The 27,535-nt window shown below is 41.3% G+C and overlaps 2 protein-coding genes across 2 annotated transcripts; both read right to left on the bottom strand.

Moving 5' to 3' along the window:
- Positions 1-9,995: 9,995 nt before the first annotated feature.
- pank4 (pantothenate kinase 4 (inactive)) lies at positions 9,996-24,375 on the bottom strand. The gene is made up of 19 exons (XM_084542121.1): positions 24,175-24,375; positions 23,651-23,733; positions 23,316-23,524; positions 22,204-22,387; positions 21,368-21,460; positions 21,108-21,261; positions 20,247-20,428; positions 20,016-20,097; positions 18,973-19,073; positions 17,726-17,881; positions 17,030-17,142; positions 16,481-16,568; positions 16,064-16,215; positions 15,587-15,642; positions 15,051-15,100; positions 13,124-13,228; positions 12,941-13,041; positions 12,526-12,594; positions 9,996-11,349 (listed from the first exon to the last, which is right to left on the bottom strand). The coding sequence occupies exons 1-19, from the start codon at positions 24,296-24,298 to the stop codon at positions 11,127-11,129; spliced, it is 2,325 nt and encodes a 774-aa protein (XP_084398247.1). The 5' UTR covers positions 24,299-24,375; the 3' UTR covers positions 9,996-11,126.
- A 708-nt stretch (positions 24,376-25,083) lies between these two features.
- Positions 25,084-27,400, bottom strand: LOC311487395 (transcription factor HES-5-like). The gene is made up of 2 exons (XM_084543652.1): positions 26,943-27,400; positions 25,084-26,829 (listed from the first exon to the last, which is right to left on the bottom strand). Exons 1-2 carry the CDS (start codon positions 27,063-27,065, stop codon positions 26,416-26,418), a joined length of 537 nt encoding a protein of 178 aa, XP_084399778.1. The 5' UTR covers positions 27,066-27,400; the 3' UTR covers positions 25,084-26,415.
- Between the last annotated feature and the right edge of the window lie 135 nt (positions 27,401-27,535).

Below are 27,535 nucleotides of genomic sequence, written 5' to 3' on the forward strand. Positions count from 1 at the left end.
TATTACTATTTTAGTCACTAACTTTCACTGTTATTGAAAATACTCAAGATTTCAAACCATGCTTTCGCAGGCTTTAACAATACACAGTATACATCTTGGTTTAATTGCATGTGTATTTAAAGGCTAAGTTGTTTTTACCCTGACTGTCCTTAGAGGAGAATGTTTTATTTCAATGACATTTAATAACTGACTAATTGCTATGACTGGACCACACAATGCACTCTGAGACAGACTGTCATCGAACAAGAGATGAAGATCTCTTTCACTGCAGCTCATTCTTTAATTCTTTAAAATCAATATCCTACAAGAGCTGCTTGTGGGCAAGACATTTAAAAATAACTGCTGTTATTACAGTGCACGGTACAAAGTGAAAGGCAAAGGCAGCTGAATTTATCAAACCGTTTTACCAAATGTTATTAAAAAAACAACAACAAACCAATTACAGTTTACACTTTGCACTTTAGACTAGGATTTCTATTGTATGTGTGGCTTAATCATAGATGAGATGATGTTGTGGGGAGTAATAACTGAGTACAAACCAAGAAATAAACAGAGGACTGACAGATGCTTTGTGTTTTGTGTCACTTTGACCTCAGTGTGAGGTTTTGGTCTGAAGCTCTTGAGGCTGTAATGTTGAGTTTATGAATTTCTGCACACAGCAGTGTGTGGAGGGACATCATGTAGTGCAATATAAAATGTATTAAAATCTTAAAATGAATGCTATATTTTAGGAAGCAGCTAAGCTGTGATTGGGTTATTATAGTTTATTTCTTTGTAGAAAACATAATAAATACTATTATATTATTATATTTTGTATGTGTGTCAGGAGCATTTAAAAGCACAGTGTGCAGTGTTACGATGGCCACCTGAGATACATGGCTCACAGCAGAGTGTAATAAGTACAACGCGCTGGGTAATCTTGCAAGAAACTCCTAAGGGGGAACTTTTGGAGGGCTGGATGATTAAGCTCTGATGATATCAGAGACCTCTCGCCAGTCTGCAGTCAATTGGTCAGTCCTGAAAGCAAGGCCACGCTTCAGTGAGACGCTCGCTATAAACATGTACTTAACACAGACTGAACCCGGATCGGGGGCTGAGATGGGGAAGGTGAGCGAGGAGAGCCGGCGAAGCGGAACAAGAGGCGACACTGGTATTAAACTGCTGCATGTGTTCATCTTTTAGCTTCACCTGCTGTGACACCAAACCTCCAGGAGCCATCTGCTCCTGTTGTTTTATCTCTCATAGCAACCAGCAGGGCCATAAGGATCCTGCAAACAAAGGCTCCTGAAACAGGCTGCTGAAGCAGAGCTGTCATGTCAGACAGAGGCCACCTTCAAGACTCCTTTTTTTCCCCCCCTGGCCACATGTAGAGAGTTTAAATCAGGAATACTCTCCTGTTGATTAATGTCAGAATTACTCAGTAGATCCTATCTGCTGGAGCACAAAGTCATCAACCGGCTATTAATCAGCCCTTGGAGCATATGCTCAATTTGCAAATTTATTACAGGCTGTCAAAGCGAGACCACGGGTCACTTTGGGAGTGAGTGGCTGACACAGGAACAACCTAAATATCTCCTTTCAGCAGCATGGTTCACCGAGCAGCAGCTCGAGAATACGCTGTAAACAGACACGGCGGATAATGAGAGGAAAAATGCACAATTAAACATGATGGTCGCAAAGAAATATGAATGTGCAATCTGCTGTTTCACAAATACGAAGCCACTTCGCTCCGAATCCAACAACAGAGTAATAAAGCAGACAATTTGATGCATAAACACTTACTTTTAGATCACGGATCTTGGATAAAATATGTCTACTTTGTGCCACCATATTATCATAAATATCATCTCAATATCAAGAAACCAAATTACAGAGCCTGTTAATGTCTCTGCATAATAAACACATCTTCCAAGCTGCAGTTTACACCATAAAACTTCATTTCCTCGAGGGCCAATTCGACAGACTTTAGCAATATAACAGCGCTCTGTCTCCCAAATTCTGCACAAACAATGTTGGTGGGATTCGCACATCGAGTTTTGTTTTTTTTTGTTGCAGTTTTTAGGTGTGTATTGGATGGCGGAGGCCCCTGGTAGCAACATGGTGTGTTAAAAAAAAGAAAAAGAAAAAAGAAAAAACAAGAGCCATAAGGAAGGTCCATCTGTCAGCAAGTGAGCCGGAGCAGGGAGCAGGGAGACACAAAATGATTCTGTGGTAATTCGGTCGCAGGTACAACAGATGTGGGGCGAAACCAGAACATTGTCGCCGATGCAAAGTAATACCAGCAAACATCCCACGGCGTGGCCCTTATTTCCCACTGGAGTGCACTGACACGCACACACACTTTCACACTGTTGCAATCAGCGCATGCACACAAATACACACTCACAGCGGGGGAACCTCCCTCAGACACCCACATCGAAGCGTGTTCCAAAAATGCTGTGAGACACAAACAGCCCCAGAAGCACAGCAAGGGGCGTCCCACAGAGAGCAGAGAGAATGAGAGAGACAAAAGGAGAGGAGGAGGAGGAGGCGGACGAGGAGGAGGAGGAGGAGGACAACGAGGAGGAGGAGGAGGAGGAGGAGGGGAGAAACTGAGCAAAAAGGGGAAAATAAGATGTAATTCGGCGAGAGAGAGCGAGCAAAAGAGAGAAGAGATAGGAAGGAGTGAGACAGTAGAAACAGAGAGAGAAAACTGAAATCAAAGCTAGGAAATACAGAGACGGTAACAGAGGGAGGAATTCTCCCGCCTTAATTAGAAGTGTTGATGGCATCTTTCATTTTGCGGCAGATAAGAACACCAGCTGAGTCCCTACTAACACCTACAAAACAAAGCTTGGGCTTCTGCAACCAACAAATAAACTTGTTGAGAAATCTGGACACCTGAGTCCATATCTGGGAACAGTTTGACTGGTCAGCGGGAGGGAAAGGGGGGTCGGTGGGGGGGCACTCCTGTTTAGAGATGATCAAGTGAAGCGTGAAAACACATTATATGAACCCAAAGTTTCTCTGTTCTCCCGCCCTCCACCGGCAGTGGAAGCGAGCGCCGCTGACTAGCTGCCAATGTTGAAAAAGTCTTGATCAAACAGATGCAGCCACGCTTGGCAGTGGCGTCCGGGGCGAGATTCACACCACGGCGGAGGAGACTGGATAAATGTTTAGCTACGTAGCCTTTTGGCTGGAAACCAAGTAGGATAAAAGAAATGAAGACATTTGCTTGTGCAGCAACTGAAAGAATAAGATTAAAAGAAACTGTGGCTCTGTCAGGTATTTGATGCTTGAGGTCTCAGGTTAGTTTCTTTTAAGAACTTCCTTTTGTGGCTTCTGTCAGCCATACACGGAGGAGATGAATGAATCTGAAAAAGGTCACAGTTTAACTGGTGACACTAAATTAAATTCCACTTCCATATTACCTGATGTAAGAGTGTCTTTGGGTTATCTTTTTCATTTCAAAATCGCTTATTAGTGGATCTGAGCTTTGTTTCTCCCCGAGGTCGACTCACTGTGGGGCCCCTCCACACTCCTCCTGATCATGTCTAATGCATCCCTGCTGATTGACTTGGCGTTAATGAACATAACTCCTTAACGTGAGCCCAGAAACAATGCTCCTCTGCGGCGTGTTTCACTTTTAATTGCATGGTGTCACAGACTCCCCTCTCTCTCTCTCTCTCTCTCTCTCTCTCTCACACACACACCATCTTTGGTGTGCAGCGTGCAACAATGAGCTGAGATCTAATCGCTCCGATCGTTTATGTTTCTGCTCATCGTTCATCCAATAAATTCCTCCGTGACGCTGATCTGATTTCAAAGATTGACTGCAGGAGACGCCGCCATGACAAAAGTTAAACTGATTATCGCGTCAAATCTGTTTTTTCCGGTATCAAACCAAATCTCATTTGAGGTCTGCGAACCATCTATCTCTCAGACATTTGAGCCACACACTCTCTGGAAGCCAAATTGGCTTTTTATCAGTGAATCTGGCAAGGGGATATTTACACGAATGAAGTTATCTGTAACTTTATCAAGAATGGACATTGATGCGTTTTTACGCACGGGAGAGAACCATTGAACAGGACTGCTATACAGTAGCATAAGGAATCTAGACCACTACATCAGCATAAGAGGAAACTGAAGACAATCTAATGTTTTAGTAAAATGAGGTTAATTAATGACCACAAAGTCACTGCAAACTCATTTCATTATCCCATAAAACAACGCAGAGACATGTAAGAAACGACATTTTGTTATTATGAATCGCTGTAATAACCAGCCTAAGCACCAACACTGAAAGCAATTCTTGCAAATCCTATAAAGAGAATCCCTTACTTTGTTTGTTTGTCGTTGTTTTCCTCTGGTGTTGTTTAAGGTCTAAAGAGCAGCTCGGTCATAAGGCTGCAGGATGACAGCGTTCAGGACCGAAACGCAGCGCAGCAGCAGCAGAAACGGCAGTAGTAGTAGTAGTAGTAGTTGCACCTCTGTACTCCGCTCCCAGGGATGTGCCGAGCATCCGGACTGTCCCTTGTTTCTTATGTGGAGGAGAGGCACTGGCTCCGAGTGCGCGCTCCCGAGCGCGCGTCAGCGTTAGGACTGGCTGAACCTCGGAGGGGCTTGTCCAGGCAGGTAAGAGAGGAACAGAAGGAGGGAGGCATGTATAGGTTTATTGTGGATGCAGAGGTATCAGAATCGATCGGCCATTTATGCCAATTGTCTGAAGGCACATATGAAGATAAAGATGAGACAAATCAGATCTTTTATATCATCTTTCCAGACAAATGTCCAATAACTCACTCATACAAGAAGAACAAAACAATTTGGGTCTCTATGTCTCGCTCGTGGCTCCTTCATTACAGCGTTCATTACACTGTAAAATGTGCTTGTGGCTTTGTTTCAGCTGTTTTGTTTCTGCTTCAAGTGTAGGTAAAGACATGCCCCTTAAGGAATGGGTTTCCCAGTTTGATCAAGTAGTAGTACATAAGTGGCAGATACCAAGAGAAAGCCCATCCATCCAGGACTGTACTTTTGAGAGCTCATAAGTCTCCCCAACACAGGTCACATTGATTCAGTTATATTTCTTTACCTGTGGTTCTGTTCTCTTTATTTAATAACGTGTGAATGTGGGTTTCAAAGCCTTCAGCACCGGGGATAAATTCTACTTGTTAGAGCCCATAAATTCAACACCTTTTTGATAAAAACTGCTGCATGTAGGGCTTGACCAAGATCAGCGGGCAACCTCGCTAATGCTACTGTGTCTGAAATGGTGCAACCTGCAGTCTGGTCCCAAAATTCCCAACAGGGCAGAGGTGGTTGTAGCTGCAGACTATTACCCATAGTTTTGTAATCTGATTTGAGGTTCCACCGTCACATTTAATGTTGCGTGTGTCCCCATACTTTTGGCCATGCTGTGTATTTCAGATCTCAACTGAAAGTGTTTCGTTTCTCAACTCTAAATCCGATCTTAGTCATTTAAAAATAAATGTGACCCATTTATTTCTCATGTGTGTCAAAATAGATGATTGCATCGTGCATAAATCATAATGTTTTCAAAGTGATTAAATTTCCAATAACTGCTCCAGATTTAAATAGTTTCTTATAGACATGCAGACACTCTCTGCAGCAAAACCCTGTGACTGCATTTTCAATGGGCTGTTCTCACTTAAACCGATCATACAAAGTCTGCACAGCATCCGGAAATATACTCATTCTAAATGTACACTATGAGCCTGTTGTGTGTTGGCGCATTTATTTGCAGAATGATTGAGTTTAAATCACCCGGGGGAATTGGTTGACATTTAGTGATGCAGTCTGCTATTTTGTTTTGTGTGTCCGCACTGAAAAAAATGCTTGTTAGCTTTATTGAAACCAGCGAACAAGCTTTTGGTGTGAATGCAAACAATAGTGACAAGCCACTTAGTAAACTGTGAGTGTAACGCAGGGGGACGGAGCCTGCTGGAGGAAGATAACAGAGCAAAACTCAAAATGCTTTTAGAAATGAGTGTCGAGTGCTTAAACGTGGTACTCTGACTGAAAACGTATATACTTGGACAAATGTGGGTTTATTTGTACTTGTCTCCAACATATAAAGCATGTTTCTTCACTATACTGGAAGTATTTCCACACAGATTCTAGCGTGGGTACTCCTGCTTCTTAGAAACAACTTTTTTTTTTTTTTTTGGCTTCTTATTGAGATTTCCTTATATTGCTTCATGCTCACGTTCTGTGTCAGGAACATTTGAGGAAGATATCAGCCGCTCTGTAAAGTGCAGGGTGGCATTTGAATGGGACCCCTGTAGCTCCGGTGCGACTCCTGTGAGACACAGGATGTTTTTTTTGGAGATGATTATGACGATGTGAGACGGTGGCACGCTGACTCGCTGGAATCCAAACCTATTTTTGAAAAAAAAAAGAGAAAAGTTTTAGAGCGACGTTAAGTCTGAATTGTAGCTGCGGGAAATCCAAGTTTTCTCCACCGTAAGATGCAGAAAGGTCCCGTTTGTTGTAGTGTTGCAAGGATTCCCCTCGAGGGATTCTTCTGCAGTTGCTTGTACATCTAAGTTAATACAAATATGTAATTTAAAAATATACCTTTACATTTTATTATATTATAACAAGACCACATCTCATGTCGTTCTACTTCCTGTGCTTACCTATAAAGGTGTATCAACCCCCGTCTCTCACTCTGTTCAACTCAGTTTTCCACCTCCACTCTCCCTCTCCGTCTCTTTTCCTTGCTCCTCCTCTAACTACAACAACCATGACAAGAAGACAAAGTTTCCTGAGTTGTGCTCCTACAGTGAGCCTCACTTCCTGTTCCTCTCTGAAAACCATCTTCCAACACCAGGTTCAACCTCAGTCATCTTGCCTTTGACGTCTCTCATTCCTAGATCTATTTCATGCAGGTCGTGTCAACCATTAAGCCTCCTTGCATCTATTAAGGTGTGGTCATTGAGGATATTTTATTTTGTGATAATCAGTGTCACAGCTACAGCAGGCTGACTGTTCAGGGCGTATTCCCAACCGACTTATATGATGCTTAAGTAAAAGCTAAAAAAGGCTTTTTATGCAGCTGCACTCATTTCATAATTTCCATTTCCCCAAAATCACAACTTATGTCGAATCATTTGGTATTTTTAAGTCATTTTTTGGTCTTTTGAAGACCCTTTGAAGAGGTGAGAGAGAGGACGGTACTGCAGAGAGGATAGGCCACAGCCTCAGTTCATGGTACAAGAGCGCTCAACCAGGTGAGCTGTCGAGGTCCCCCTCCAAAGATCCGTTTGCCTGCATTCTTCAAGCCGGCCGTACTCCTCCCATCTCCATCTCATCTTGTTTGTCCAGGGGTTCTCAGCCAAAGTCTGTTCCACCAGCAGCATCTAGACTCCAGAGGGGTCCTGTCTCTATCTGCATCCTTCACCTTGAACCCCCAGAACCTCCAAAACATGTATTCTCACGAGCTCTCGCCATGACATGAAATCTTTTTTGTCACGGCCGAATGATCTCTCATTAATGATCTATATTTCATGCCACAGTAACCAACAAAAACCAACACCTGATGATGGTGACTGTATAACTAATCTGAGAAATTGAAACGAGTATACTGGACGTCATTTTAGTTAAACCCACTGACATAAAGAAAACGTACAACAATCCTTGGGCCACGGTGGCTCATAAAACTCCAACAAAACCTATTTTTTCTTACATTGTGTTATATAACAAGCATTTTTTACAGAAATAGTTGGGAGCCAGTAGGAATGTGGCCTATTTCGAGCCCATTAAGGCATTTTACGCCTCCGATTCCTGACGCCTATTAAATATCCCCGTACACTAAACTCCACCCTTCTAAAACATAAAGCAGAATAAATCAAGGACATTCCCAGATCTGGAAGAGAAAAGTATTTACAAATGACCGGAGAGTCAAAACAAAACAAATATATTTACATGTATCCAAGCAGTGGTGATATACACAGTATCTTATTGTATGCCTAAGGTCAGCGATCAGTTAAATTGATGTTATTGTTGCTCAAAGTAACAAAAGGTTCAGCTACAGTGTGCTGAAATCAAAGCTCAAGAAAAAAGTCTTTTGAAACGGTTGTTTACTGTAACTACAGTAATTAGTGTTATGCGAACAGTTACAGTCAATGCCGCACTGTTTTCTCAGGGCCTGTGGTATCAGTGTGTTTTGAGCCTTGTCTATAATTAGAAAGTTAGACAGCGAAAAAACATGAAAAGAATGGTCTGTTCTCCTGCAGCTGCGGAAACGAGGCTATTGACAGTGTCTTTGGGCCTCGTCAAGAGTTAGGTGCATTCAGAGGGCAAGGGTTTCCAAGAAATCGGTCCAAATGTCCATGAAGGAGAAGTGATTGATGAGTGGGCGACTGAGAAACCGAAATACTGTCTTGCATGAGAGTAGATAGAGTATTACATCCTAAGATCGAGGGCATACGAAGCTGTGACCAGACATCAGAGTTACAAAATCAAATGGTTTGCTTCAAGAAATTGCACTAAAAACGCAACTAGACTAAACAAGACGCGGTCAGCTTCTGCAGCAGATGAGTGGTCTGAGCTTCATCCACACCTTCACAGGTATTGATGATCAGTGTTATCAAGCCTATGCACCAGCCAAAGACAGCTGCTCTGCTGTGGAGCCAGAGCAGGTGGAGAGGGGCAGGTAAAAACCAAATCAAATCAGAATCTCTATCCGTCACTGTCGCATTTTTAAAAAAAAAAATTTGTGAACGTTTTGTGCCAATCCAATTCAGTTTTCAACTTAATCTATTTAGATAGTGCCCAAACTGCACAAGGAGACACCACAAAGGCGGCAAACAGTGGTGAGGAAAAACTTCTTTTGAACAGGAAGAATCCTTGAGCAGCTCACGGGGACCCGTCTGTCTAAGGGAACACGGAGTAGAGAGGGAGAAAAGAAACAGAATCTGGATAGTAGATGTTAAAAAATCTTTCACTTCAGTATATTTGTTTGGTGCAAAAACTGGGAGTTATTTGCATACGTCTGTATCTGACCCAAATATACTCCAGTGTGGATTACAAAGCAGGCCTTCTCAACACAGAAGGAGCAAGTGAGTTTTGGAATATGGGTGTCCTCATTGCGATTTATTTTTTTTTTGTCACACACTACATGCCAATGTTTCCTTAGTGATGCAGGTTTTGAACCAACAGCAGCAACGGCTGCGGTAAAAACTCATATTAGAGAACGGTAATACCATGGACGTAGGTTTCAATCTGATAGCATGGTGAGCATAATCAGTATCAGTACTGACACTGATCATTTTTATTGTTAATAGCAGTAAATAAACGTACTAAAGGATAGAAACATGTCCTGCATTATGAAATGAACGTATTATTAATGGTCTACTCCTGATTTTAATTCGATTACAGCCAAATAATAAAAGGCGAACCACAAGACGCTTCTTTCTCTCTGTTAATCACCTAATCACGTGCATGTTTAAACAGTTATCAGCGGAAATAAATGTTCATTATGTGAGGTGATCATTATTGTCACTCCAACGACAAGACTGTATCAGTAGAGTCAGCTTTGGGGTTTGATCCCCCTACTTTTAATGTGGATGTCTTGGTCCTTTGCGGGAGGGATGAGGAGCTCACCGACTCACAATCCATCCGTGAGAGCACCATCAAATCTGTGCACACTGTAAAATATGAAGTCAGAAACCCACAGCAGATCTTCGGGTATAAACAGATGTCACTAAATCCACCAGGGCGGGCTGCAGAACTGGTGCGTGTGTGTGTGAGTGTTTTGGCAGTCAGAGTGACGAGCGAGAGGAAAAGCAGGAGGACCCCCTGCCAGGCCTCCTCATGCATTATCAGCTCGCAGCTCCCCAGCAGGAATCAGCCACCACATACCAGGGTGTCGAGCTTTTATAGCGCCGGGGGCAAGTTCGGTTTTTTAATATGGGGCAACTCTCGACTCCCCTTATTTCTCAGCTCAGCTGAAAACTCTTCTGACAAAGGAACACGCACGCATAAAACGCTAAAGGTTTTCACCATTTAATTAAAATTGATTGTCAGGAGAATAACACACAAGATTGTGCTTGGTGTGCTTAACTGAACTGATGCAATTGAATTTCAGATATATATACTGTAAATATATACACGCAGTTGTATTTCACACATATGTACACATGAAAAATACAATATTGCAAGTCGACAATCAAGCAGCTGTAACTTTGGGAGATGCTTTCAAACCAAAGCAGAGCAAATCTGATCTTGCCTTGAATTTGGATATTTATGATGAAGTTACCGATACAGCCACTTCACAATAACACAGTGTTTGATGTTCGTTACAACGAGCTGCTTCAGTATTATTGCCTTCAAACAAATGCATTTTTGAGTCAAGGTTGGATTACAGTGTGTGTTTGTACATGCCAGTTAATTATAGTGAATGCATGGACTCATGCCACGGCCAACTAAGAGACATTAGTTTCCATGTGAAGCTTATTTAACCTGAAGTATGCAGTGTTAGTTCTGACACCAAGCACCTTGGGAAAGATCTGAGTTAAATATTACTTTTTAAAATCATCACAGTAGAATACTGCCACCTTGTGGAGGAACACGAGCTAATTTTTTTTTCGTTTAATAGATGTGATAAAGTGCTGCTTCTCCCAACTTCCACTTTAACAGCAAGTGACAGTGACAATGATTCATTTCTTAATCTCAGTTCATAGGCTGGCAGTAATGAAAAACAACAAATCTGTGGATACCTGCTAGTCTATGGCATTTGTGTAGTTTTGTAGCCTGGAATTAAAAACAAACTGAGTGTATGATGCTTCCATCAGCCTTAAGGCACATTAAATACACTTTACTGTCTGTAAAAAGTCTAACCTCCAGCCACTCTTCCTCTTTCCAGATCGAACACCCTAACCCTCATGAAATCAACAGTAAAATCTATAATGTATTGAAATAAAAGTCTCCCTATTAATGATCACCCTTAAAAAAAACAACACTGCCAAACTTAACAGTCAGCTTTACAATCATTCATTCACTCAGTGGCAGTATACGATCTTTACATTCGGAGCTCCAACTTAACCGTTCCCTAGCTGCTCGACTTCTTGCGTTCTGTCCCGGCTTTGTCGCGCTCATGAGGGCGTCAACGCTCCAGATTCCTAGCAGGGTTTCCCGTGTGGTACCTCGTACTTGAACACCACGCTGAAGAGCTTTCCTCCCAGCCGGTCGGCCAGCCACGAGTTTTTGATGACGGCCATCTTGAGGCTCTCGCAGCTGAGCATGGCGTAGTAGTTGGTGTGAATGGCTCGGCCCATTCCCTCGATGATCACCAGGTCGGTTTGGCGCTCCCGCACCACCCCTGCCAGCACTTTGTCCAGTCGGCTGGAGAACGACAAAGTCGCAGAATAAAACGTTACAATCCTGCAGTGATAAATAACCCCTGCTCAGCTTGATAATCACATTTAGCTTTGACTCATTAATATAGCTTGACTCTGTGTTAGCTGGTTTCTTGCTTGGAGATGGGGGTTCATTTTTACCTTCAGGCCTTTAATGTCCTGAAGGTAACACCATCTTTCTAGGGGATGCACTGCATTCAAAGAATAAAGAATGATGAAGATAGAGTTGTATTATTGTTACTTCTGATCCTAAGATTTGATTAAGCTCATCACTTACACAGACACTTCAGCTCCTCAAAACTAGGATGCAATCAGTCTTTGCTTAGGTGAAGGTCTGTGCAATGTGTAAATAATATTGATGGACATGAAGTCGTGCATGTGCTGGTCAGCCCTTCACTGTGTGGGCATTCCTAGCAGAAAATTAAAGCTGGGATTGGCAACAACTGCAGTTCTTTAATTAGCAATTGTATTAATTCTTCAGGCATGCATTCGAGGTAGGTCTGACTTGACAAGTTTGCGTCTGAACTACAGTCGCTAGGGCTGTAATTGGAACAGTAGTGTAATTGATGACACCAGCGAAATGCATTTTGGGATATCTAGCTGAAACAAGTCCACACAAGTTTCCTCCAGATGCATCCTCGATAAAAAGCGTGGGCCAAGAACATATCTGGGCATTTAGGCGATACCTGGTCAGATGCATACTTTCAATTGAAACAGTACTTAGGCAGCGACTGATGATGTTTTTTCAAGTCCACAAGAACACAAGTACAGACAAGGACGCGTATACATAAACACAACTCCCATACACCTCCACGTTAAAATGTCTAACTCTACAGCAGAAATAAACATGTTTTCTGCTTGGTCTTTATAACTAATCTCCTACTGTGTAGGGAGAGGTGAATATTTATGAACCTCACCTGCTTAAATTGTATAAAGCCTTAAAGTTAAGCATAACGAAGGATGGGGTTGCATTGAATGAGTCGGGTGAACTAACAGCGGTCACCCACCTGCTGCAGCTTTCTATAAACCCTAACCCTAACTTTAACCGCTCTTTAGTAATCCTGTTACTGACATCTTTCTATACAGTCAACAGTCAAGTAAGAGAAGGGGTGTAAAGTGAAAACTTAATAAATAAATGCAATTACAATTGACAACAACAAACCTTAGGTCCAGACAAGGAGAGCTGGAACCACTCTGGACCAACGTTAACCTGTCCTCACTCAGGCCAGCCCTACATGACAACAAACAGACCACATGAACACTTATTTCTGTACATTATTACTGACAAAAAACTTGCTGTTGCACCTTATTTTCAAATGAGTTTCAAATGATCTGCTAACAAGCTTTACTGCTGCTGATAATATAAGACTTCTCCATCTAAAATTGTGTAATGTTTTAATCTCCAGTCATTCAGGTCTCTGCACCTTTTTATTGTTTTGCCCTCGTCTGTTCTACAGCACGTCATTGTATCAACATCATGCATCAAAATGACAATGAAACTGAACTAAAACAAACTCAATCTTCAAGCCTTCATCAGTTTGTCCTGTCAATATTAAGTCACGTTTAAAACCACTCACTGAATCACAGGATCCATAGCAGCGATTCTTTCTGTCAATATCTGCAGCTCACCATTCGTTACGTCGTTTAAAGCTGGACCAGAGTTGCTGGCCAACACCACCTAAAAGTTAGACACACGGCACAGTTTAGCCAGCATTTTACCTGAGAGGAGCATTTTTGTGATCATGTTGTTAGCTCCATACCTCTGTTCCTCGAGAGAGAAGCTCTCTGACAAAAGGCATCACCCCTAGAATGATGTCTACTCCACTATTATCTACGAAAAACAAGGCACACTTATGAGGAGGACCCTGCAAGAGAAAACCAGGATGGGTTGTATTGAAGCATTAATCATAAAAAGCACACAACACAGAAACACTACATGCGAAAGATGACGCTGTGTGCTAAACAAAACACGGTTGTGTCTGATGCCGACAGTGGCTACGTTTGCACAATTTTTCTTCAGCATGATTAAAACAACTCTGAATAAAGTTCAACTGTTTACACAGACGCTAAATAATATGATCTGATAAGATATACAGTTGCAAGAATAAGTATGTGAACCCTTTGGGATTACTTGGATATCTGCATTAATAGGTCATAAAGTGTGTTCTGATCTTCATCTAAGTCACAATAATAGACAAACACAGTCTGTGTAAACTAATACCGCACAAAAAAATTATATGTTTTCATGTTTTTATTGAACACAACATGTAAACATTCACAGTGCAGGGTGGAAAAAGTATGTGAACTCCTAGGCTATTCTCCAAGAGCTAATCCGAGCCAGGATTCAGCCAACCTGGAGTCCAATCAATGTGATGAGATTGGAGGTGTTGGTTAAAGCTGCACACACCGGTTTTGAGTTTGCTGTTCTCAGAAGCACTGCCTGATGTGAACGTCGCACAAAAGAGCTCTCAGAGGAACTACGATCAAGAATTGTTGATTTGCACGAAGCTGGTAAGGGTTATAAAAGTATCTCTAGAAGCCTTGACGTTCATGTGTCCATGGTAAGACAGACTGTTCTGCACTGTTGCCACACTCCCTGGGCGCGGCCGCCCTGTAAAGATGACTGCAAGAGCACAGCGCAGAATGCTCAACGAGGTGAAGAAGAATCCTAGAGTGTCAGCTAAAGACTTACAGAAATCTAGTATGCATTGCTGTCATTGACGGAAAAATGAATTCCCAAGTTTATCAAGACATTTTGCAGGAAAACTTAACACCATCTCCCCGCCAAATGAAGCTCAACAGAGGATGGGTGATGCAACAGGACAACGACCCAAAGCATAGAAGTAAATCAACAGATTTACTTCAGAGACCTCACCTCAACCCGACTGAGATGCTGTGGCATGACCTCAAGAGAGCGATTCACACCAGACATCCCAAAAATATGACTGAACTGAAACAGTTTTGTAAAGAGGAATGGTCCAAAATTCCTCCTGACCGTTGTGCAGGTCTGATCTGCAACTACAGGAAACATTTGACTGAGGTAATTGCTGCCAAAGGAGGGTCAACCAGTTATTAAATCCAAAGGTTCACATACTTTTTCCACCCTGCACTGTGAATGTTTACATGTTGTGTTCAATAAAAACATGAAAACATATAATTTTGTGCGGTATTAGTTTGAGCAGACTGTGTGTCTATTGTTGTGACCTGAAGATCAGATCATTTTATGGCCTATTTATGCAGAAATCCAAGTAATCCCAAAGGGTTCACATACTTTTTCTTGCAACTGTATATGTTTACATGCCCCAAAACACCAAACAGAACAGAAACTTAATTCAACAGAAGAAGTTGACTAAGATGGAGACACGTTTTCAGTATTGCCGTCCACATGGATTCTGGGTTAGTTCATCTTTTCAAACACGTGATGGAACAACTTGTTTTGCTACCTCCATGCTTCTGTCCTTCTTGGAAACTCATGATGATGTGGGCCATGAGGGACAAACAGAGTGAATGTATTTATTCCAAACACTGGATCAAGTGTTTGCATGGTTATTAGGAGCTAATATTTTCCTGTTGACTGGATTCTTAATCTGATTTGGTGATGTGTTTACAAGAGGTATTTATCTCTTTTTCTTTCGAGGCTTCTCTGTGCTAACCTCCCATGTTATTATGCAGCAGAAAGAGTCTTACCTTTACTCTTTCGAGCCACTGGTCATAGGAATCTACAAGCCATGGTCGCTCTGAGAGGAAAAAACAAACTAAGTTCAAGTCATTAAAAAACACAAAAACGTAATGATTGTCATGTTATTATTCAAAATATACAATAACAAGCAGGTCCAATATTTGTCAGTGTATCAAGGGCTTTTACGACAGCAGTAAATACGTATATTGCTCAGGAAACAAGCTTAAAGTTCACAAGAAGCGTTAAAGTAACATTTTTCTGTCATACATCCCATATGGGTCTTAAAATGATTAAACACACTACAGAACGGTGAATTATATGGACATAAATATGACCCCAAATGTCCTTTTATTCTGCCTGTCTTCCTCTATTTTATGTTTACGTGTTGGGCTCTTAGTGTTACCGAAACATAGTTGACCTACAGTCTATAACGTGCCTGAATGCATCTTAAGTAAACACAGATGGAGCACTGAAGCTGCTGCTCTGTTAATGAGCAGCTCACAATACGCCTGCATTGCTGACAGACAGAGAAATATCTGGATACCTTCCAGCTGCCGTTTAGCTTCCTCAAACCCAAACTCGGGGTCAGATTCCAGGACGCTGCATATGTGAAGAACAAAACACACAAGACAGGTTCATATTAGTCATAGTATGCCAAAGAAAAACAAGACATTCCAAACGTTGACTTTAATGTTTGGCTTTATCAGCCTGCAAATATGAAAAGGTGCTGCCAACCCTTAAATGTACTTTAATCATGTGTTTGCACAGTTAACAACATGATCAGGACAAATAAAGTGCAAATTGGGCCAATTATATTAATCATATTCAGTCTCTTTACCCAACTAGTATGTTGTAAATTCCTAAAGTTAGGTTAGTTTAATACATCAAAACAAGGCAGTGAAAAGCTCCCAGCAATACAGTATACAACCAGACTCTCTCACAGCGCCCACAATCAGGCAGAACCAAGGAACCCATTCACCAGGCTGCTCACACAGAATAAAAAACCATTGACTTCACTGACTCTGACACGGCCTTGGCTCCCCAGTCGAAGACATTCCCAGCCAAGACGCCCCTGACCAGGGCAAACTGTCTCTCCTCCCAGCTCAGTTCCTCCAAGGACTGCACTGCCTTCTGGTAGTACTTAAGAGCAACGTCATTCTCCCTCTGTTTAATCTGAAACACAACAGAAATATGACACCGGTTGAAACTAAAAAAAAAAAAAAAGACAGGGGAGCTTGTCCAATTTAGAAGTTTTTAAAGATGAGACTATGATTTAACAACACGAGTATGTCTATAACCCATGTATTGCCTAAATTTAGCAGGTGGAGTACAAACCATGAGACTGTCACAAAATGGATCAGTGATGGCCAAACCAGCTACGTAGCACATGAAAAGAACACAAAATGAAAACAACAGGTTTGATAGATTTCACTCAGACCTTAGAGTAGGGATCAGGAAAGTTGAACTCGTTTAAACAGTGTTCCCTCGTGTCTAACAGACTTCTGACAGTGAGGGATCCATAAGCACTAGGTGAGAAGAGAAGCACTCTACGTTAGCCAGAGAGAAACACATACAAACAATAGGGATGGGGGTGATAAAACGCAAATGCTCTTTTCACGGTTAATTCTTGTTTTGGGATTTTTGGAAAGAGAAAATGTTAAACAGATTTTTTATTTTTTTTTTTAAATATTTTCCAGCTTTCTGACAAACTGACATGTGGGATTGTTTTAAATTTTAAAAGGTTTACACGCCCATTATTCTGCTAAATTATCATCTAATACAACTCACACAGACTAAGGAGTGCACCCCATTTGTTGAAGCTGAAACAGAATTAACACTGAGGTTTCTCTTTTTCATTAACAAAGCACATAAGCAGTTAAAGCGAAGACATGACACTAATGCAGACAATGAGAAGGAGAGTTTTAGTTTAGACTAAAAGCAACATGTTGGCCACACAGATGCATGCAAAACCAAGAGCTGTCCTTACAATGGTTGGTTGCGGAGGGTCTGAAGCTTGTGTCTGTATTTCTGACGGAACTTCTCAGCTCGCGCGACAGCCTCCGGCATGTCAGGTTGGCTCGCTACAGCTCTTTTAACCACCTGCTCCAGGAAACAAGAACCGTGGTCAGCCACGATCACAGATTGTAAGGCAAGCGAACACATTTGTCAAGTGGCCGCTGGCCTTCAGCGATCAAATCAGTCAAGACAAATGTTAATACCAGGTCTGAACAGGACCATAGCTGACTTGAGGTGAGCACAAGAGGAACCTTTAGTGACATCAGTGTATGTTGATTTGTCAAACACATGAATGCCGCACCAGCATTTGAAAAATACTCTGGTTAAAGTTGATGCAATGGTAGCTATGGAAACAACTTTTAACATCAGCCTAAAAAAAAAAAAAGAACTAAACATGGTGTAATGGACTAACAATGAAGTCCAGGTCTACTCGAAACGATAAGCAAGGCAAAAACTGAGTAACATTGCTACACATTCACTATTGGTGCTGCAAATGCAAAATAAAAAAAAGTTATAATATTACATTGCTATAGAAGAGGATGTAGTTATTCAGAATTTAAACCTTGCTGATCACTTTCTTTCCTTCTCTTATAACAAGCTACTGACATTTACCACATTTTGTGAATGCACTGTCGACTGCCCTACTGACGCTACTGTGCCACCCTACCCCGTCTAGGGCCTCTTCAAAGCAGTAGAGCCAGTATTCACGAGCCGGAGCGTCCTCTGTGAGGTCCACGGTGTCAGGGATGTAAGAGGAAGCGTCTTGCAGCAGAGGCAGATTCACCAGCTGCCTCTCCAGACGGTCCATCTCCAACATGTCAAACTACACAGAGACAGAAAGGATTCACGCTGTCAGTCTTGTCTGTAAACTCAGACAGCTTCTACTGAATACTTCCCTTTTTTTAGCAACGCCGTGTCAGTTTTCATTCATGTTAGTTTTTTTTTTAATTTAACTACAACAAGAAAGCCGAGACGCAGTAAAGAAGAAACAAAGATGAAGTTTAAATCAGGATTTAATAGTAAAAGCCAGGGGGAGTCAGAGGATTCATTAACTGGTCACACAATCAATACTCCATTAGAGGAAGTCAGCTCCTTTCAAAGGACATACTATCTTTATAAAGAGAGAGTGCTTGTGTGGAGAGAAGAGCAAAGATGTGCTAATGTTTCATTTGCAGTTGTGTGTCTGAAGTTTCCAGATTGCACTATTAAAAACTAGAGAAGGAAAGCTGGGTGATGGAGTCAGGATTGTCTGTTGTAGGAAGTGACTCAAGAGCATATAGAGTTGCAGGTTAGCAGCAGCACCTGATATTTCACTGAGGTCTACATCCTCAAAATATCACACCAATGGATCCGCATGTAGCTACTGATCAAAAACATAATTTCCAACCATCATATGATCTAAACCAACACAATGATTTGGTGTGGAAGAAAACAGCAGCACTCAAAGCGAAGATAAAAAGAAACTATCTTGTCTAAGTAAATGCACAAGTGAATGCCTATCATTCCTAACTGACACCGAGTGTTAAGAGCTAACACAGCAAGTCACAGTGAGCAGAGGCAATGTGTCACTCGGGTGAAGCAAGTGCAGATACTTACGGGAAACTGAAGGACACAGTTAAGCAGAGAGATGAATGGGTGGAGAGGAAATGAAAAGAAAGATTATCAGACTGCAAAGAGGTAATGGATGTCTTTGTATGATCGCATGGATTAAGCGAGTAAAATGATGGTGTATCTATCTAGGAGATCAAAACTTAAAACCTTTAATCAAAGCTCAAATGTAAAAAATTGCTGGAAGAAGATGGGAGGAATAAAAATCAAAGAGAGCAAACAGGGCGTGAGGGTTAAAGTGCCATCTTGTGGCGTATGGCGGAGCTTCAGGCCTTCAGATCTGACCACGCTATGCTGCAGACTCACCGTTCCACTACGAGCACGTTGCATGGGATTCATATCTGGGGAAACGCTCATCAGGCCTGAGCTTCCTGCGTAATTCTCACCCCAGCTGTACTGGTTTGGATCTAGAGCAGAGGAAAATGCAGTTATGACATATTTATGACACAACATTTGCATTAGTGAGCATTTTTTCACTAGTCCAGGCGACCGTTTAAAAAATTCTGCTGCCTTGTTAGACAGCTTTTTTGTCATTAGTAATACCTTGACATTTTGTCATTTACATTCCTCTGGTCTTACTGGGGATACTGGTTTCAGAACTGAACTTCAGGGATTTTATTCATATCTGATGACAGTGAGAACTTCATGCAGGAATCTGCGTCCTGCAGTACAACAAGTTTAAGTTTACTCTTCATGTTTGAGTCAGACATAATGCATTACATGTGTGGAAACCACATTATTCCATCAGATCTGACTAACCAGCAATTTATCTATTGGGCGAACTGCTCCACAGAGGAAGGCACAGTCCTCTACACTTCACACTTAGATGATGAGGATGCTATTTGTCAACTCTAGCTCTCCATTTAATACAGTCCTCACTCATAAATTGCACAGCAAACTGAACCCCTTGCGTTCCTGGCTGTGCTCATGGTTCATGGACTTGCTGACGGCATGTCAGAGTGGGGAGGCAGACCTCCACCACCCTGAAATAAATACAGGTAACCCATAGGGCCGTGTGCTGAGCCCTGTGTTTTTCACACTTTTCTCACATGACTGCGCTGCTATCCACACCTCCAACTACATTATTAAATGTAGTAAAAGTTCAGCAGTTGAGTTGGTTTCATGTCCCCAGGACAGGGAAAGAAAATGTGAGCTTGAGCTTCTACTTTTAATTAAAAAGCTGCTACATTTATTTTACACAATGCTGACCTTATTCACTGCCCACTTATGTTCTGCATTTACCTTTGGGTTTTTAATTTTATGTTATTATCAGGTTATCTTGTGTCTTTTTTTGGTGACTAAAGAGAAGCCAAACAGAAAGTGTTTGCTGTATTTTTTTTGTTTCTTACTGTCTTCCTCTGCTCCTTTAAGAAATGCTCCAATAGCTCCAAGATATCCTTCATGTCTCAGAAACAGAGCCTGAACTTCACCCTAGAACAACAACAAAAAAAAAAAAATTAAAATCTGGGTTGTGGGTGACACGTTATCAAGTTCACGGCTATACTGATAGAGATAAGGAAATAACAGTGAGGAACTCTTGTAGAGTTTATTTTCTTTGTCAGTAAGGGAAGCCAGCTTGCCTTGGTGAAGAAGTTAATGCTGTAGGTAATGGTGTGCATGGTCACAGGGTGTCCTCTGATGAAGAAGCCTCCGAAGTACACTCTGGACAGGTTGTGGAGTTTGGCATACAGACAGGCCAGCTGCCCGATGTCGTTGCTGATCATATGGAGTAAACTCTTGGCCATGTCTTCTTTAGAAAACTCTACAATTCAGAAAAGAACAAAGGAGGTCACATGCCTAAACTACTACTTTGCACCCATACGCCTGCATAGACCATCTGGAATAGCACCATCACTTTATTTCCCAACAGTTACACTTGCACCACTGGGTGAAAGGTCATGAGCACATACTAATCCTGTGTGAAAGCACAAACACAACAGAAATGTGGATCTGACTATCTAATATCATTTAAGTTTATCTATACTTTGTTGTGGGAATCAAGTTTGTAGTCAGAAGTAGATACAAACTTGACAAACGTTAGAGAACATAATACTTTCCATTGGTGATGTGATGTGGGATGATTAAAATGGAAGTGTATGTTTCCACGCATCAAGAAAGCAGCAGTTTCAAAGGATATTTTTGAGCAGAAAAGTGGATTTGAGTGGACTGAGAATTCTGAACCTTTACATTTTAAAAACTGGGTCACCACTGGAATACATTTCACCCTCTATGAATCAAAGCTTTCCTCAACTGCAGCACTTCAGAGCAAGTAAAGAAGTAAGTAGCAAGCCACTCACGTTTTACAGCCACTTTTCAAGTCAAGTGTTTGATACTAGAAATACATAGATTTTAAAATTAACTATATGAACTGCTGATATCAGACAAGAAATATGACAGGATGTACGGGTCAGCTCCATGAAATCATTGTACCCATGGGTCACCTTTGTCAGCAGTAGCCGACTTCCCAAAACTGCTCGCAATAAGATTGCCAGTCAAGCCCAAACACCCGTAAGATCCACCGTAGATATCTTTGACGAGCATATCAACACTGGCGTGCTGCCCTTTTGATGCCAACTGTAGCAACTCATCAAATCTCTGGAGGAGGAAAAAGGATAAAGTTCAAGGGGCTTAAGGGAACAAAACACTGCACTGAGAAGCTGGTCTGTAACGAGTGACTGGCAATAAAAGTCACTTAAGACACCTTTGTTTTGGTGAGCAAGGCTCCAAGTCCCCAGAACGTCCCTCCACCTATTGAGCTTCCACCAATTCGCTCAAATTTGTCCTCTGATTCAACCTGTTGACGACAAAAATAATATTGCTTAGAGTGTGAATCACGTAAAGAGCACAGTTTCTATAAATTCAAGTCATCTGGAAAGTGAAAGATGTCAGTTATGAGATATATTTGAATCTGAACATCTGCTAGTCAAAAAAGTGATTTCACATTTATTACAGACAAACCATAACTTGTATTACTGTATATATAAAAAGAGAATGGCCTTTACACCACCTAGCTACACACAAAAGTGCAACCCTATTTGTAGAGCTAATGTTAGATTTTTTTGGTGACAGAAAATATAGATTTAAAGAGGTGAGAACATGTGTCATTAGTCTACATTACTGGCTGTCAACAAGTTGTAACACTGATATAGACGCTGGGAGTTTTTAAAGTGAAACCATTAACATCCTCTTAACATGTTATGGTATGTTACTCTGCCAACCGAGCTGTAAATATGTAAATAAAGCGTACAGGATGGAACTTGTAAAGGCGTAAGTGTTCACATTTTTCTTCAATACCTCTGCCTAAATTTCACATATGTTCCTTTATACAGTGGCATGCATTTATGCTAATAGAAATATAAGAGAAATAATCAACAAAGCCACTTTGAACTAAGAAACTGCTGCTGAGAATTCCTGACCAATGAGGCATGTAGGTAAATTCAGTTTGTTTCAATTCATTTGAAACAACCCCTAGCCCTGCAAAGCCTTTTGATTAATCAGTAATTTAAACTATTAGAAGCATTGATTGTCCATTATTACCTTAACTATTGACACCCCGGAGCCGATGTTTACAAGCAGGTAAGGGAAGATGTCTGGATTTGTTGTCTGAAAGCGGAACTCTGAGTCAGCATGCTTAGCATACACGAAGGCCTCGTGGGGTATGTTCCTCAGCACGAAATTACATCCCTTGATGAGACAGGTCATCTCATCCTCTTTGTCCACTCTGCCACAATGCAACACACAGACAGGCCGTAAGGTTGAGTCAGCCAAATGGGAAATACAGCCAAGGCGGAAAGATAACAGTTTTATCACTATATCACTAGTCTATCGAATAAATCTACAATTGTGCACAATCACCTTTTTACAATGTCACAAGGCATTTACCCTTTTCAAGACAGATTAGTTGTCTGTAGACATGTGAGTTAAGAGCTACACAGAGGGAATATAAATGCAAACAAACAACAGCTGATCTTATGATTTAATTCCCCTTCTTCGTAGCTGAATTAACAGAAAGACCTAAAGAAAAACCTCCTTGTACTGTATACTGTTCTCAGTGTCGCAGGGACAAAATCATCTGCAACTTGGAAAATCATTTTGTCTTCACGTGTTTGGTTAGCCATTAAAGTGTCTGTCAAAGCCGTCAAGCTTGTAAATCAGTCTTCATAAGGTCTGGGTCTATTTTTCAATAAACATCAAACCTATACTGCAATTTCCTCTTTGACTTACACTGTCAGGCAATTGGATTGTTGAGTTTCCAAAAGGTTTGTGAGAACACATAACAGTCCTTGAAGCTAGGTGTGTGTAGCTGATCCAGAGGTTCTGACCAATGAGCTCCCTGTGAGGAAATACTAGCAGTGATGATGGGCACTCTTAAGATCCACAGTGTGTCCTTTTCCTAACCGTTTCTCTGTTGGTTCTGTGTAACAAACCATCTGGTGCTTCAGGGTACTGTTTCACAGGAAGTGAACAGGATATTGCTTTGTGTGTGAATCACTTACAGTAAGGGCACAGCTATTGTTTAATCCAGTTCAGTCATCCATAAAATGCCAGAATCTGATCTCCCTTTCCGTTCATACGTGCAGCCTCTACAGTCAAAAAGCTGAATGATAGCTAACGTCTTTGAAGGCTGAACATTTGGGTTGTATACTCACTTAAGTCCCAGTTTCCTCTCGATCAGATCTTTAAACTTGTGCGCCCCTCCACCCGTGGCTTTGATAACTTTCGTTTCTGTGTTGACCAGATGGTCTTTGATGAAGTCCAAGCACGTTTCAATATAGGCATTTTCAAACTTGATGAAGTGCAGACGTGCAGTGACCTCCTCCTGCACTGATATTTCATACAGCTTGTCACTGGATGCCTCCTGGAAGTCAGATGCGATGGAAACACAGAAGAAAAACGCTTCATTCAGCCCAACTGTTGACATCTGCTGCTGTAGAGTATAACCTCAGTGTCTGCACCTGAAAGGAGCTGCTTGGGATTCACGTACCTTTGCAGAGTGGTCGAAAGATCGCACTTTGGCCACTTTGTGTTGCACAGTTGAGTAGTAGGCAAGCTTGGTCAGAGATCCACCTGTTAAAGCAGAACAGCATTGATGTTGTCCGACAAGAGCCCCATTGGGCAGCAGAAGCTAAACAAACACAGATAGGATTAAGATCGAGCCTTTAAACGACCAAACAAACAACTGAATCTCGACACCAGGTAGCTCGCGGCTAACGCCAAGGTTGCTGCACTTGTCAAAGTTGGCCAGGTTACGTCGGGCACGCATCAGCTTAATGAGATAAAATAAATAATCCCGAAAGCTCATAAGACTTCCGACATCAGCGTAAACAGTCTCGCAGTCACATAAACTAACATTAAACACGCTTTTAAACGGCTAACGGTAGCGCTGTGTTGTTTACTTTTTCTTAAAGTCATGCGTTGTTGAGTATTAGGCTGCGGCACACGAGATTAGCCACGTCCGTGCGAAATAAAAACGACCGAAGAAGCAGAGAAAACTTTTGTAACGGGTACCTATGTCTATTGCGAAGCGCTTTGCGTTCTCCAAATTGCGGAATATTTCGTCGGGCGGAAGAGTAATGCTTTTATCCATGGTGTGACCAGTTGTGTTGCTGTCAACTCGACCACATTCCGCCATGGTCGGCGATGATTTGACGCTGCGTGCGTGACGTGCGTGCGTAACACCTCAACAGCCAATCAGCATTCACGCACAGTGTGAGGAGCCCACGTCGACTTGTAAACGGTTAAGAAGGACCAGAGAAGGAACAGACATGTTCACTTTCTTTTGGACGACCATGCAAACCTTTATTGTTAAAAATTGAATCAAATGTGCTTTATTAATGTATGCGATGTTATATTTTGTGATTAACAATCTAAACAAAAAATGGCACCCATACAAAACAGATTCTTATAGTGTAATAGATTTTATTTGAACAGTCAAAAATGTAAAAGCTGACTCCTGGTATGTATATTTTATTGTTATGTTTGACACTTTTTTGACATTTGTATTTGGCATCTGTTGAGAATAAAGTTTCTGGGGTGAAAAAAAACAGAGAATCTTTATTTGTGTTCATTTGTGTAGCATCTGAATGTAGGCTTATATCATCGTACAAGTAATGGTTATATGCACTGTAAAACACTGAATTAATTTAAACATTACAAAAAAAAAAAACTTATGCAGGTGTAACTGGTGTATGCAAGAATATACAAAGTGTCAGGTATATAACACAATAGTGGTTTCTGGATCAGATTTCTCAGAGAATCTCTTAATTTATTATCAGTGTTGCAGAGTTGCACATTAAGTAAAACTTGTTGAAATAGAAAATAAAACTCAAAGGACCACTTATTTGTCTTCTGAAATATAATAATTCAACAATAAAGTGACAGTTACCCTTTTCTCAACTGTAGATTATAATTATTATAAACAGTGGAATCAGTTTTTAAAAGTTAAACCCTAAAAACAAAGTGATTTATAGGTGGGTTAGTCAGAATAAGCATATGATGTGCACCCACATTTTGCCTATTATTATTTTTAAATTCTAGTGAGGATCCCAAAGTTTAGAAAAATTACAAAACATGTTAGGTTTTCTATCCAATAGTGCGCAATATGTGTAGAGTGATTCTGATGATGAAACTGTGCAGTCTAATGTCTTGAGTAACTCACCCAGTGATAATATTGTTGCTTGAACGAGAAGGTAGAGCATACTGATATACTATACACTGTATAAATATTTTCAGACGGCATGAGAAAAGCTCATTTTACCAACCTTGACGCTGATAACAATAGTCGTCTGTGTTTTACAACTACTGTACATTGAAGAGACAATGCAGCTATTCTCATGTCTATAACAGTATGAACCAACCACTAGAGGGTAGTGGTCAGCCTCGCCTGAAAGTGTCCTCAATGAAAGCTGCAGTTTATGTTGAGTACAGACTGAAAGATCAAGACAATATAGGCCACCTTACAAATGAATGAAATTCAGGTGAGTAGCCTAATCAATACTATCACCTCTGCAGCCCTGCTACAGTTATAAGTTTGATCATTGTTGTCACTGAAAAGAATGAAATGAATGAGTTAAAGATTCAGCTGATTTTTTTATTCAAAAAGAATAAATGAGACATATGATGCTTGTGTTCGTCCACAGAGGCATCAGAAGTGATGATACATCACAGAGAAATCTTGTAATCCAAGACAGTGTACTCAAACAGAGTAGAGTGAATCACTTCAGCATCTTCATGAAAGACAGAGAATCGTTTAGTACAAACTAAACAAAGTGAACTTACTCTCTTACACTGAGAGAAAATAATGTCACCCTTTCATGCATTTATACTGTTGATTCAACAAAACATGTTGATTATAGAACAGATGACTGTAAGACCCAACATGGGTCAATAATCTTTCACAACTGAAAACAATACATACAGTATGTCTGCATCAGACAAATATGCATAGAGGGGAAAAAAAACTACCAGAAAGTAGTTAACATTGGACAACTCCTGTCTCATAGGATTTGAGGCAGGTGTGATCATGCAACCAATAATGGTCTATTTTTGATCATACTGATTAATCATTAAGGCCTGCTGTGTTATTCATTGAATAAAATATGCTCACTGCAATGACAAATAAACTTTCAAAATGAAGGGAAAACATATTTTAGCATATATTTCTCAAATTCAGAATAATATGTCTGATAATAACTTTTGACCAATATGGTCTTTTCAGTTTCTGCTGTCATAACTCCAGTCTGTAGGTGTCTACCACGGCCTCCAGAGAGAGCTGTTGACTGGACTCTTGTCTTTGGTGATGCTGGTCTGGACTGTGGAGCTCAGAGGAGAGAAGTCAGGCTCTCTCAGGTTCTTCTCGGAGGAAGACTGTAGCTTGTTTAAGTGGTTCATCAGTCTTCTCTGGGACTGAGTGTTCACCTCCCCCTTGGACAGGAAGTGCACCACCTGTTGGACACACCTGGAGTAGCCCTGATCAACAGAGTCCACAGCTTGATGCTGCTGCAGTCGTCTCAGGAAGTAAACTGTCATCTCCAGGATGTCTGCTTTCTCCATCTTGGAGTCTGGCTGCTGTTTGAGGAACTCTGGACCCAGGAGAGACTTGAGCTGCTCAATGCTGCTGTTAATTCGCTCTCTGCGTAACTTCTCCACCAGAGGCTTTCTGAGCTGCAGGAAGAAAAAGAAAGTCATTAATCAACTTGTTCTGAAGTGTAGAGTTGGTATCAACAAGTACAAAGCTTCATGAATGATGTTTGAGCCTCTATGAATCCTCAATTTACCTTGTGGGTCAGAGTGAGATGTTCCTGAGAGTTGGTCATTGCTGCAGTGATTGTAGGTGCCATGTCTGGATCTTTGTGTTGTAGAGGTCTCTGTAGAGAGAATCTGATCTCTGCTGGCTTCATCCCTCCTATTTATACTCCCACATCTCCATATGAATGTGTGGGTCTTGAACTGACTGAAGTTTCTCACAGTCTCGACCAATCAGAGAGCTTGGCGAGACAATGAGGCATGTGGAGGGGCAGCATGCTGAATGCTTTTATGCTGCTTGAGGGACAATAGTTAGGTCTCAGGGGAACAGGTGGATGACTGGGAAGAGATGGAGAGAAACTGACAGAGCTCTGTGTGGATCTGGGAAAGTGGTGACCCTGTGGAGAGAGCAGATCTGGGATCAATGACTCTGACAGAGCACACGTTCATCATCTTATCACACACGTGGAAGACTAACAAGAAGAGCGTAGTGTTGCATTTTTTGCTGTCAGTACAAGTGTGAGGTTTTAATATTGAAATCTCATGATTTAAATGTCAGCTTTACATTTAAACTTTTCTTACATTTCTTCGTCTCTGTTAGGTGCTAAGAATAAGACATTGGCTG

The sequence above is a fragment of the Chelon labrosus genome (assembly GCF_963514085.1).
Source record: "Chelon labrosus genome assembly, chromosome: 4".
Taxonomy (NCBI): Eukaryota; Metazoa; Chordata; class Actinopteri; order Mugiliformes; family Mugilidae; genus Chelon; species Chelon labrosus.

Excerpts from the sequence above, each read along its gene's own strand:
- pank4 (XM_084542121.1), bottom strand. The coding sequence starts at position 24,298 with ATGGCGGAATGTGGTCGAGTTGACAGCAACACAACTGGTCACACCATG. Across the intron at positions 17,143-17,725 it reads TTGAAGAGGCCCTAGACGGG|GTGGTTAAAAGAGCTGTAGC; the intron begins GTAGGGTGGCAC and ends TTCCTGGAGCAG. Across the intron at positions 11,350-12,525 it reads TCTCCTTGTCTGGACCTAAG|CCGACTGGACAAAGTGCTGG; the intron begins GTTTGTTGTTGT and ends GTCGTTCTCCAG.
- LOC311487395 (XM_084543652.1), bottom strand. The coding sequence starts at position 27,065 with ATGAAGCCAGCAGAGATCAGATTCTCTCTACAGAGACCTCTACAACAC. Across the intron at positions 26,830-26,942 it reads ATCTCACTCTGACCCACAAG|CTCAGAAAGCCTCTGGTGGA; the intron begins GTAAATTGAGGA and ends TTCTTCCTGCAG.